The sequence below is a fragment of the Rhinopithecus roxellana genome, chromosome 20, assembly GCF_007565055.1.
Source record: "Rhinopithecus roxellana isolate Shanxi Qingling chromosome 20, ASM756505v1, whole genome shotgun sequence".
Lineage (NCBI taxonomy): Eukaryota > Metazoa > Chordata > Mammalia > Primates > Cercopithecidae > Rhinopithecus > Rhinopithecus roxellana.
The window spans coordinates 79429206-79441237 of NC_044568.1; the positions used below are offsets into that span (position 1 = coordinate 79429206).

Below are 12032 nucleotides of genomic sequence, written 5' to 3' on the forward strand. Positions count from 1 at the left end.
TTGCTGACATCTCATCCAGAAAAAGCAGTAGGGCAAAATACTCTATAAAAAAAAAAAAAAAAAAAAAAAAGACATCGAGGATCATTGTGCATTTCAGGAAGGGTAGGTGCTGAATCTTTGTTATTCAAGTGTGAAGGGAGTCAGCAGTATTAGCTCACCTGGGAGCTTATGAGAAACACAGAGTTGGCTGGGCGCGGTGGCTCATACCTGTCATCCCAGCACTTTGGGAGGCCGAGGTGGGTGGATTACGAGGTCAGGAGTTCAAGACCAGCCTGGCCAACATGGGGAAACCCTGTCTCTACTAAAAATACAAAAATTAGCTTGGCGTGGTGGTGCGTGCCTGTAATCCCAGCTATTCGGGAGGCTGAGGCAGGAGAATTGCTTGAACCTGGGAGGTGGAGGTTGCAGTGAGCCCAGATTGTGCCACTGAACTCTAGCCTGGGCAACGGAGCAAGACTCTGTCTCAGAAAAAAAAAAAAAAAAAAAAAGAGAAACACAGAATTAGGCCCCATTCGCAATCTCCTGAATCAGAATCTGCCTTTTTGGCTGGGCGCGGTGGCTCACGCCTATTATCCCAGCTCTTTGGGAGGCAGGAGGATCGCTTGAGCCCAGGAGTTCAAGAGCAGCTTGGGCAACCTCGTGAGACTCCGTCTCTATAAAAAATAAAAATAAATAAATTATCTGTGAGTGGTGCCCTATGCCTGTAGTCCCAGCTACTCGGAAGGCTGAGGCAGGAGAGTCGATTGAGCCCAGGAGGTTGAGACTGCAGAGAGCTGTGATTGTGCCACGTACACCAGCCTGGGTGATAAGAGTTACTGTCTCAGAAAAAACGCCAGCAAACAAATGGCTGCTTTTTAGCAAGATCTCCAGGAGATCTGTGTGGACATCAAAGTTTGAGAAGAACTGCATTACAAAATTATCAGTAGGGAGATGAAAGAGATTTTTGTTTTCTTTGTACATTTTTTCCCGATTTGTTATTATTCTATTTTTTTTCCCTACATGAATTGCTTTTATGATGAGAAAAAAATAGCAAAGGCATTTCCAGTGCAGGGAACCCTGTCAAGTTTCCAGTTGGCATTGCTGAAGGGCAGGTAGAGCTGTCGGGTCTCATACTTGGAAAAAGGAAGAAAGCAAGCCTGACTTTTCTATTCTGGTGTTAGGGAGGGAAGACCAGAATCCAAACCCTGGATTCTGAAACAAAGAGCATTTGATTGATAGAGACAGGTGTCAAGAGGTGTCGGAGGACCTTGGCCAGATGGGTCTATAGCCATCCTGAGCAATGCCTTGAGATGCCTCATGGCTGGTGGGAATGGTGTCCAGGCTATTCTTGATCGAAACCTCTTCCAGAAAAAAACACTAATGGTATTTTTTTGAAGAGTCAGTTGTTTTACTGTGTGTCTGCTGACTGGTTTCATCACTAGGCCTGGAGGTAAGGCGGGATCCTTGGTATCGTGGTCCTAACACAGGCTTTAGAGGTCTTGAGTCAGGATTACTGTTCCACCAATTAGTATTAAAATTTCAACAGAGTCTAACCCCATTATCATGGCCCACACGATCCTGTGTGACTGGTCTTTGCCTGCCTGTTTCATCTTTCCTTCCGTTTTTTTTTGCTTTTTGCTCAAACCACAGCAAACTTCCTTCTAGTCCTGGAAGACCAGAGCCAAGCTTGTCCTACCTCCGAGCCTCTCCCCTTGCTGCTTCCTCTGTCTGGAACACTGGCCTGCCCTATCTTTCCATAGCTGCTCCTTCTCTTTATAGAGGGCTCAGCTCACATGTCACCTGTGCAGAGAGGCCCTCAGTGGCTGCCTTGGCTAAAGCAGTCCTTCTTGCTTCCTCCCTATCCCGTCACTGTCTTTGTTTTTTCTTCCTAGTATGACTCTTAACACTTTTTCATTGATTAGTTTATTTTTATACTATTTTTTGTTTTTGTTTTTGAGATAGGATCTCACTCTGTCACCCAGGCCAGAGTGTAGTGGCACGATCTCAGCTCACTGCAATCTCTGCCTCCCGGGTTCAAGTGATCCTTTCACCTCTGCCTTGTGAACAGCTGGGACCACAGCTGTGTGCCACCATGCCCTGCTAAATTTTTTCTGTTTTTTGGTAGATACAGGGCTTCGTCATGTTGCCCAACCTGGTCTCAAACTCCTGATCTCAAGCAATCTGCCTGCCTCAGCCTCCCAAAGTGTTGGGATTACAGGCGTGAGCCACTGTGCCTGGCCTTCTAGTAGGATTTTTAGCTCCATGAGAAGATGGCTCTTTTACACCATTTAACTCCTATGTCCTCAGCTCTTAAAACATTGCCTCACACACGCTAGAAGTTAAATAAATCCTGGGTGGATCAACACACCGTCAATTGACTTCTCCCAGCTTCAGCTTTCCCATCTGTGTTTGGGATCCTGGCTTGTAGGGTGGATGTGAAGATGAAGGGAGATATTGCATCCATAGTGCTCAACTTGGTTCCTGGCATGTAGGATGCGCCCAGCACGTGGTGGTGGTTGTTATCAACCAGCTGGCCCTGGCTTGACCTGGAGGAATCACTGACCATCTCTGAGATAATGGCCTGCTCCTACTTCCCGGTGCAGCCCACGTAGAGTTGCCCAAGACAGAAGCAGCCTGATGGCAATTCAACGCCTGCAGTGTGGAGCATCTGCCCTTATAACCTGCATTCCAGTATCCTTTGAAGTCAGTGTGCTCTGTGACTGCTGCATCATAGTCCATGGCTTCGTATCTTGCTTGGAGTCACTGGGCCTCTTGTGGAGATCAGGCGTGGCCCTGACAACTGTCCGCCTGGTGTTTTCAAGTGCCCTTTCCCCAGACCTTCTGAAATGGAAGTTCAGCGTATGTCATATGTGTCAGTTGGGAATGCTTTTGGCTGCAAGTAACAGCCCAATGTGTCGTGGTGTGGACAAATAGGATTATTTATTTTGTGAGAGTGAGCTTGTTTCTAGTCTTGGCTTACCAACTCAGTGATATCAGGGCTGGTATCTTTGTGATTCTCTAGGTCTTTCTGTCAGGCTCATGACTTCATGGTGGCAAAATGCTACTCGGGCTCTGCCCAACATGTCTATGATTGAGGCATGAAGGATGGAGGACAGAATGATGCCCTTCATAGCTCTTCTTTCTATCAGAAATGAATGACTTTCCCAGAACTTTCCCAGTGCACTTCTGCTGTCTTCTCATTGGCCAGACCGCTTAAGTTCAACCTCAGCTGCTGAGAAGAGGAGTAATCAGGTTTTACAGCTTGGATTGCTGAAGGTGGCATGGGAGAAGGATGTTGGAGATGATAGTGAGAACAGCCAGTGAGCAGTTCCCGCTGTACTGGGAAACTTATATTTTATTTCAGGCTGCTGGTTGACAACTGGGGGCAGTTTTGATTCCCAGGGGACATTGGCATTACATGGAGACATTTTGGTATAACTCAGGGGTTTGTGTGTGCTAATGCCACGTAGTATGTAGAGGCCAGGGATGCTGCTGAACATCCTACAATGTCAGTAGTGCCAAGGGTTGAGAAACCTTTAGACCATTGTAGTCATGTTGTTCAGATTTGGGGAAAATTAGTTTACGTGTTTTCCTTTGATGCAGTAACAGGCAATAGCCAAACTTCATTGTAATGATACAGATTATTGGTACCTAGTCGTGCTATTGATTTTGTTAAAGATCAGTAGTAAAGGACTGGTCTAGTTGGGGACAGCTGTGTCCGAGTGTCAACGAGAACTAATTAAGCCTCATTGCATTTTAGGATCACAGAACAATGACAAAAGACAATTTCTGCTGGAGCGACTGCTGGATGCAGTGAAACAGGTAAGCAGAAAGCACACATTTACCTTTTTGGTCTAGTAATAGTGTCAGATAATTAATGTAGGCCATTTCTTCCCTATAACATACACAGACTAACTCCCACTTTATACCTGGGAACAGTGAAGCGATCTAATCATTTTCCCCAGGAAATGATAGAGCAGTGAACACGGTCAGAATTGGGTTGGAGGAAGTCCTGTGTCTTGAATTTCGAAAGCCCTCTAGAGGACCCTCATCCTTAGTGATGTCCCTTCAAGAAAGGCACTGAGCTGGGTGCGGTGGCTCATGCCTGTAATCCCAGCACTTTGGGAGGTCAAGGTGACCGCATCACTTGAGGTCAGGAGTTCCAAACTAACCTGGCCAACATGGTGAAAACCTGTCTCTACTAAAAATACAAAAATTAGCTGGACATGGTGGCAGGCACCTGTAATCCCAGCTACTTGGGAGGCTGAGGCAGGAGAATCGCTTGAACCTGGGAGGTAGAGGTTGCAGTGAGCCGAGACTGCCCCACTGCACTCCAGCCTGGGCAACAGAGTGAGACTTTGTCTCAAAAAAAAAAAACAAAAAAAAAACAAAAAAAAACCCAGCATTGATGTGGGTTTCAAAGTCTCATTGTCTCATTTCCAAGCAGTTGTGTTTGAGGGCAGCTCTGAGGGGTGCAGAGGTGGTGGTTTGGAGTTAGGACCCCTGAGCACAAGAAGGCTAGGACAAGGAGGAAGGAGGCCACGCCTGGGGTCCTCTGCTGCTGGCCCAGCTGTGTGGACACTCCAGGTGGCTTTGCTGTGATTGATGTGATGCTGTTTCTGATGCTTGACTCTGGCCGGGCTTGGAAACAAGCTTGGATGTGAGACTGGAATCTGCTTGCTGCAAGTACCAGATGCATGCTACTGTTAGCTGTCACTGATCACACCTCCACTGTGTGCCAGGCTCTATGCTAAGCACTTTATATTTAATCCTTCCAACAACACTGTGAGATTATAGTTCCTGCAGTTGGTTTCATTTTACAGCTGAAGAGACTGAAACTCAGAGGGATCCAATAACTTGCTCAAGGCGTCATAGTTAGTAAGTGGCAGAGCTAGGATCCAAATCTGGGAATTCTAGGAGCTCACTTTTTGGAAGGGGCAGTTGACAGTTATAATTATGTGTGTAATTACACTATAGGGAGGTAAGTACTGTAATAGGGGTGTGTGTTAAATTTTTTTTTTTTATTTTTTAGAGATAAGGTCTTGCTGTTGCCTAGGCTGGAGCACAGTGGTACCATCATAGTTCATTGTAACCTCAAACTCCTGGGCTCAAGCATTCCTCCCACCTTGGCCTCCTGAGTGGCTGGGACTACAGGTGCATGCCACCACATGTGGATGGGGTGTATGTTGAGTATTGAAGTGAGCCAGAGAATGCAGTATCTATGTAAGCCTTGAGGCATTGTGTGGTAGGAGGGACACAGGCTTTCTGCTCCGACGTAGCTGGAATTAAAGGCCAGCTTTACTTCTTCAGCTCTGTATGTACAGGGACAGCTCACGCACCCTCCCTGAGCATCTCTCTGCTTTTCTGTAACTGGGTCACTTAATCTGTGTATGGCTTCTGAGGGAATTGGCTTGTTAAAGTAGGTAAAGGGCCTGGACAGAGCCTGGTCCTCTGTTAACATGGTAACATCTGGAGCCCATGTTATTAGCTTGTTCTTTCTTTGCTGCAGAAATGGAAAATAGAATAAGATGAGGAGGCAAGATGAACCACTTTAAAGGTAGCAGTTAGAGAGGAATAAAGTGAACCTTATGTCCAGAGCTTCTGCTGCTTTTTTTTTTTTTTTGGATGGAGTCTAGCTCTGTCGCCCGGGCTGGAGTGCGGTGGCGCAATCTCAGCTCACTGCAACTTCTGTCTCCTGGGCTCAAGTGATTCTCCTGCCTCAAACTCCTCAGTAGCTGGGACTACAGGTGCGTGCTACCACACCTGGCTAATTTTTGTATTTTTTACTAGAGGTGGGATTTCACCATGTTGGCCAGGCTGGTCTTGAACTCCTGATCTCGGGTGATCACCCCACCTCGGCCTCCCTAACTGCTGGGATTACAGACGTTAGCCACTGCGCCTAGCCTGCTGTTGTTATTATTATTATTATTATTATTGTTATTTTGAGGGTTAAAGTGTTGCATATGACTTTTTTGCATGACTTTCAAAAATAAATTTTATTGATGTTTAATTTATATATAATAAAATATAGCATTTTAAGTGTACAGTTTCATGTGTTTTGACAAATATATCATTTAAAATTATATATATACACACACGTATACACATACACACACACAGATACACACACACACACACACACACACACACACAATGTAGTAGTACTGATAATAAGTTTAGGAACCCTGCAAGCCTGCTACCCGTAGCAGAGATTCTATACCTTTAAAAAAAAAAGACAGTAGTAGGCCAGGCATGGTGGCTTCCGCCTGTAATCCCAGTGCTTTGGGAGGTTGGGGCAGGAGGATATGTTGAGGCCAGGAGTATGAGGGCAGCCTGGGCAGCATAGTGAGAACCCTGTCTCTACAAAAAATAAAATGTATGAGTTGGACCTGGTGGCACATGCTTGTAATCTCAGCTACTTGGGAGGCTGAGGTGGGAGAATTGCTTGAGCCCAGGTATTCAAGGTTACCATGAGCTATGATGGCACTGCTACCCTTCAGCCTGGTAACAGAGTGAGACCCCATTTTTTTTCTTTTTTTTTTAAAGAAAATTAGAATAGTGGATAATGGTGATGGTTGCTCAACATCGTGAATTGAAATTTACACCTAAAGATGGTTAAAATGGCAAAGTTTATGTTATCTATATTTTAATTTTACCAATTCAAAAAGTAGCCTGCAGGGCCGGGTGCTGTGGCTCATGCCTGTAATCCCAGCACTTTGGGAGGCCAAGGTGGGCGATCACCTCAGGTCAGGATTTCAAGACCAGCCTGACCAACATGGAGAAACCCATCTCTACTAAAAATACAAAATTTAGCCAGGCATAGTGGCACATGCCTGTATCCCAGCTACTTGGGAGTCTGAGGCAGGAGAATCGCTTGAACCCGGGAGGGAGAGGTTGCGGTTAGCTGAGATCGATCCATTACACTACAGCCTGGGCAACAAGAGTGAAACTCCATCTCAAAAAATAAAAATAAAAAATAAAAAAAAAGAAAAGAAGTAGCCTGCTTTCATTTTTACCCACCCTCAGTCAATTGTCATTCCACACAACCAGATGACTCGTATGAGGCTTGATTTGTGCTGCTGTAACGTCATAGCCAGTCAGGACAACTCTGGGGCTCGTCCAAAGGGACCCATTCAGTACAGGTTTGTGGAAGTTGTAATTATCTCCCGCGAAGAGCTCTGTGTGGTAGACAGTCAGCTGCAGACAGGCAGGAGTAGCTTCCTGGATAATGCACAGATGGCCGTGTGCTTTTGTTTTTCTCTTAGCAATGTTTTCCCACAAGGCTTGCCTTTGTACAACTGGGAGATAAGGGTTTCCTTTAAGTGGCAGCTTCAAGGCTGGGGTGTGCACCTTCTTAAGTCTTGTGCTGATACCCAGGGGACAGGGACGTCCTCACTTGACGTGCAGAGCTTCTGGTCCCGTGTCCCCTCCCTGACCCTTAAGCCCTACGTGGGCTGTTGTGTGACGTTTTGAGTGTCGCATCCCAGCGGCTGATCTCAGCAGCTTCTTTTTCTGTGCAGTGCCAGATCCGCTTTGGAGGGAGAAAGGAGATCGCCTCGGATTCAGACAGCAGGTAAATATGTCGCTTCTAAAACCATTGACCATCGAGCTTGAAAAGGCGGCAGAAGGCGGCCGGCTTCTGTGCTCTGCCTCTGCAGCGGAGAGGTGCAGCGCTGAAATTTGAGTCAACCGTGGACTCTCTGTGCGGTGACTGCTCATCTCCAACACTCCACATTTTCCATAATTCTCTTTCTAGAAATCTATTCGGAGGGAATTACTCAAGATACCTTTCCATATAAAATTATTTTCAGGGTAATTAATAATTATGAGAACTTGGATGCCTAAATACCCAGTAATTGGGAAATGGTTAATAAAATATAGTGCGTTAATGGGGTGGAATGTTATATAGCCCTTAAGAGTAATGTTTATATGGAATTTGTTTTCAACAGAAAAATGCATGGGTAGTGATTTAAAAATTACATATATAGTAAAAAGGCATATGTTGTAAAAAGAGCAGGATCCGAAATTCTATGTATATGGAGTGGTCCTAGCTATGTTAGATAGCCATTCTGGCCAGAACACACTGAAATGTGGCCTAAGGTAGCAGTAGGGGTAAGAATACTGGGAATATTGCTGTCTGGTATTTTTCACGTTTTTTATTGTGATCATGTGTTCCTTTCATGATAAAAAATAATTCCTAAAAATGGGCCAGTTACGGTGGCTCATGCCTATAATCCCAGCATTTTGCGAGGCCGAGTCAAGTGGATCACTTGATGTCAGGAGTTCGAGACCAGGCTGGCCAACATGGTGAAACCCCGTCTCTACTAAAAATACAAAAATTAGCTGGGTGTGGTGGTGCACGCCTGTAGTCCCAGAGACTTGGGAGGCTGAGGCAGGACAATCGCTTGAACCCAGGCTAATTTTGGGGAAAATTAAGGATTTAGGAGGTGGAGGTTGCAGTGAGCTGAGATCGTGCCACTACACTCCAGCCTGGGTGACAGAGTGACACAGGGTGAGACTGTGTCTCAAAAAATAAAATTTGGCTGGGTGCAGTGGCTCATGCCTGTAATCCCAGCACTTTGGGAGGTCGAGGCAGGGGGATCACGAGGTCAGGAGTTCGAGACCAGCCTGGCCAAGATGGTGCAACCCCTTGAGGCTTGATTTGTGCGGCTAAAAATACAAAAAATTAGCCGGGCTTGGTGGCGGGCGCCTGTAATCCCAGCTACTCGGGAGGCTGAGGCAGGAGAATTGTCTAAACCCAGGAGGCAGAGGTTGCAGTGAGCCGAGATTGTGCCACTGTACTCTAGCCTGGGTGACAAAGCAAGACTCCATCTCAAAAAAAAAAAAAAAAAAAATTCCTAAAAATGGCCATTGACATTCATGACCCAGGAAAGGCTGACATCATGGCATAAGCTGATAACATTGGCTGGAAGGAGACCCGTAGGGCTTGGCAAAGGTAGGAGACACACAAGCATCCAGTCCTTGCTGCAAATGCGTTGTGAGCTCAGTCAGAGCTAATTTGTGCTCTGCAGCCCCTGGGGTGGCAGGAGGGGCATTCCTGCATGGGAAGGAAAGGGAAGGGAACTTGCTTGCTCAACGTTCATCTCGTCCTGGAAATTGTTCATGTCCCCCACCCTCTCACCGTAGCCCACCCTCCCGTGTCCATCGTTCCTTTTTCTGTCCTTTCCTACTGTAAACTTTTAACAGCCATGAGCAAAGCATGTAGACCTTCCTGGAATAGAGCCATGTGGATGATTCAAAACTGGCACAGATTTAAAATGATGCACCCTATTATCCGTGCCTTCTCTGCTTATGTTTTCTACATTGCACGTATCACCATCCAACTGACTATATACACATTCGACTTTTTAATTTTGCCTATTATCCTGTCACTATAATGTCAGCTCTGTGCAGGCAGGTATGTTTTGCTGTCTTGTTTACAGATGTTTCTCTAGTGCCTAGAAGCATTCAGTAAAGATTTGTTAGCTGGATGAGTGTGTGTATTACATTGTACTCTAGTCAGGTGTTCAAATATCTGTGCCACCACGAAGCTTGTGAGATTGGAAGGCCGAAAGGGTGTTTCTCCATTTATTTGTTAAAATTTTGCTTCTCAGTGTTTTACACAAGCACTACGTGCCTGTCGTACATTAGATTCTCAGTGTATGTTCGTGGCATTAAATCATTAGACTCATTGATCAATTTAGTCCTTCCTGAGGGTCTACTGTGGGGCCTGGCCTTGGCCAGGGATCCAAGGTCCGCTTGCATCAGAATCACCTGGGAGGCTTATTGATTAATGATGCATTGTCTAAGTCCTGTCCTAGTTGTATTGGAGCAGGATGTGTATATGTGCGTGAGTGTGTGTGTGAATGACTGAAGCTGAGGAGCTTGCTGAGGATTTGCATTTCAACAGGATCCCCAGGTGATTCTGCTGGACACCAAAGCTTCCAGTGCAATCACTGTTCCAGGCCTGGGATGCAGAGGTAATTAGGAAAGACTCCTCTTGCCTGGCCGGGTTGGTTTGTCTGTGTTTATGTGTGAGTATGGGTGTGTGTGGTGTGTGTGTGTCTAAGTAGCCATGACTTCTTGACCACTTTTCTTCATTACCATGCTGTCTGCTTCCTGAGAGAGGCAACCCTGCTCTGAATGTTAGGTTAACGTGTTCTTACACAGGTGGAGTATACCTCATCCAAAAACCCACAATTCAAAATGCCCCAAAATCCAAAACTTTTGGAATACCAACATGATGCTCAAAGGAAATGCTAATGGAAGTCAGTTGGATTTTGGATTTTTGGATTAGGCTCACCTAACTGGTAAGTATATAATGCAAATATTCCACAGTGTGGAAAAACCTGAAATCCGAAACATTTCTGATCCTAAGCATTTTGGATAAAGAATATTGAACCTATATAATAGAATTTGCTACCATAACCTTTGTTACAGAAAATGTTATGTTTTGTAGTAGAATTGAAAAAGTTAATTCCTTCTGTGATAACTGTCGTTTATGGCTAAAAGGAGTATGCTGCTTGCTATTACTAATAATAGGCCAGGCACTGTGGCTCATGTCTGTAATCTCATTGCTTTGGGAGGCTGAGGTAGGAGGATTGCTTGAGGCCAGGAGTTCAAGGCTGCGGTGAGCTATGATCGTGCCATTGCATTCCAGCCTGGGCAATAGACAGAGACTCTGTCTCTAATAATAATAATAATAATAATAGCCAGGCATGGTGGCTCATGCCTGTAATCTCAGCACTTTGGAAGGCCAAGGCGGGAGGATCACCTAAGGTCAGGAGTTTGAGACCAGCCTGACCAACGTGGAGAAACCCTGTCTCTACTTAAAATACAAAATTAGCCAGGCATGGTGGCACATGCCTGTAATCCCAGCTAGGCAGGGAGGCTGAGGCAGGAGAAGCGCTTCAACCTGGGAGGTGGAGGTTTCGGTGAGCCGCGATTGCTCCAGTCTGGGCAACAAGAGCGATACTCCGTCTCTCAAAAAAAAGTAATAATAATAGTTATAGTTTGTGACTGCCTTTGCTACATTTTATTTATGTTGATTCTCAGTCCTCAGAAGGAGCAGAAGTATTATCCTTTCTTTTTTTCTTTTTTTTTTTTTGAGGCAGGGTGTTCCTCTGTTACTCACCCTGGAGTGCAGTAGTGTGATCATGGTTCATAGCAGCCTCAACCTCCCAGGCTCAAGATCTTCCCACCTCAGCCTCCTGAGTAGCTGGGACTACAGATACAAGCCACCATACTTGGCTAATTTTTGTATTTTTTGTAGAGATGGGGGGGGGGTCTCACTATGTTGCCCAGGCTGGTCTCGAACTTGTGGACTCAAGTGATCCTCCCACCTTGGCCTCCCAAAATGTTGGGATTACAGGTATGAGCCACACTGTGCCTGGGCTATCCCTTTTTCACTGATGAGAAAACTGATTCAGAGAGGCAAAATGCCATAGCCTAGATTAGACATTTTGGAAGGGCTAGAGTTCCATGATTTGTTCTTTCTCTGTTATGTGCTATTTAGTGACTAAATTGTTTTTGAGGCTGGGTTTAAAAAAAAAAATTATTCTCCTCTACCCCAGGGGGATTCCTTCTTAATATCAGAGACCTGGTCTTACCTTGGAAATGTACTTGGTTAAAGGTGGCACCACCTTCATGTTGGAAAGGCCACATCATTGTCCCTATTCTGTGAGAAAGTTGAATCTCGGCTGGACGTGGTGGCTCACGCCTATAATCCCAGCCTTTTGGGAGGCTGAGGCAGGCGAATCCCTTGAAGTCAGGAGTTCAAGACCAGCCTGGCCAACATGGCAAAACCCCGTCTCTACTAAAAATAAAAAATTAGCCGGGCATGGTGGTGCCCGCCTGTAATCCCAGCTACTCGGGAGGCTGAGACAGGAGAATCGCTTGAACCCAGAGGGCAGAGGTTGCAGTGAGCCGAGATTGCACCATTGCAATCCAGCCTAGGTGAGAGAGTGAGACTCCGTCTCAAAAAAATAATTAAAAAAAAGAAGAAAGTTGAATCTCAAGAGGGAAAGTCAGCGAACATTTAAAAATAACTTAGG

General features: G+C 45.6%; 1 protein-coding gene across 2 annotated transcripts in view; it reads left to right on the forward strand.

The window, feature by feature from the left end:
* SNX29 (sorting nexin 29) overlaps positions 1-12032 on the forward strand; it is a 609178-nt gene that overhangs the window by 20101 nt on the left and 577045 nt on the right. For both annotated transcript variants that reach the window (XM_030924514.1, XM_030924515.1), the window contains exons 2-3: positions 3740-3801; positions 7500-7552. In XM_030924514.1, coding sequence (XP_030780374.1) covers positions 3740-3801; positions 7500-7552 — 115 coding nt within the window. The remainder of the gene's footprint in view (positions 1-3739; positions 3802-7499; positions 7553-12032) is intronic.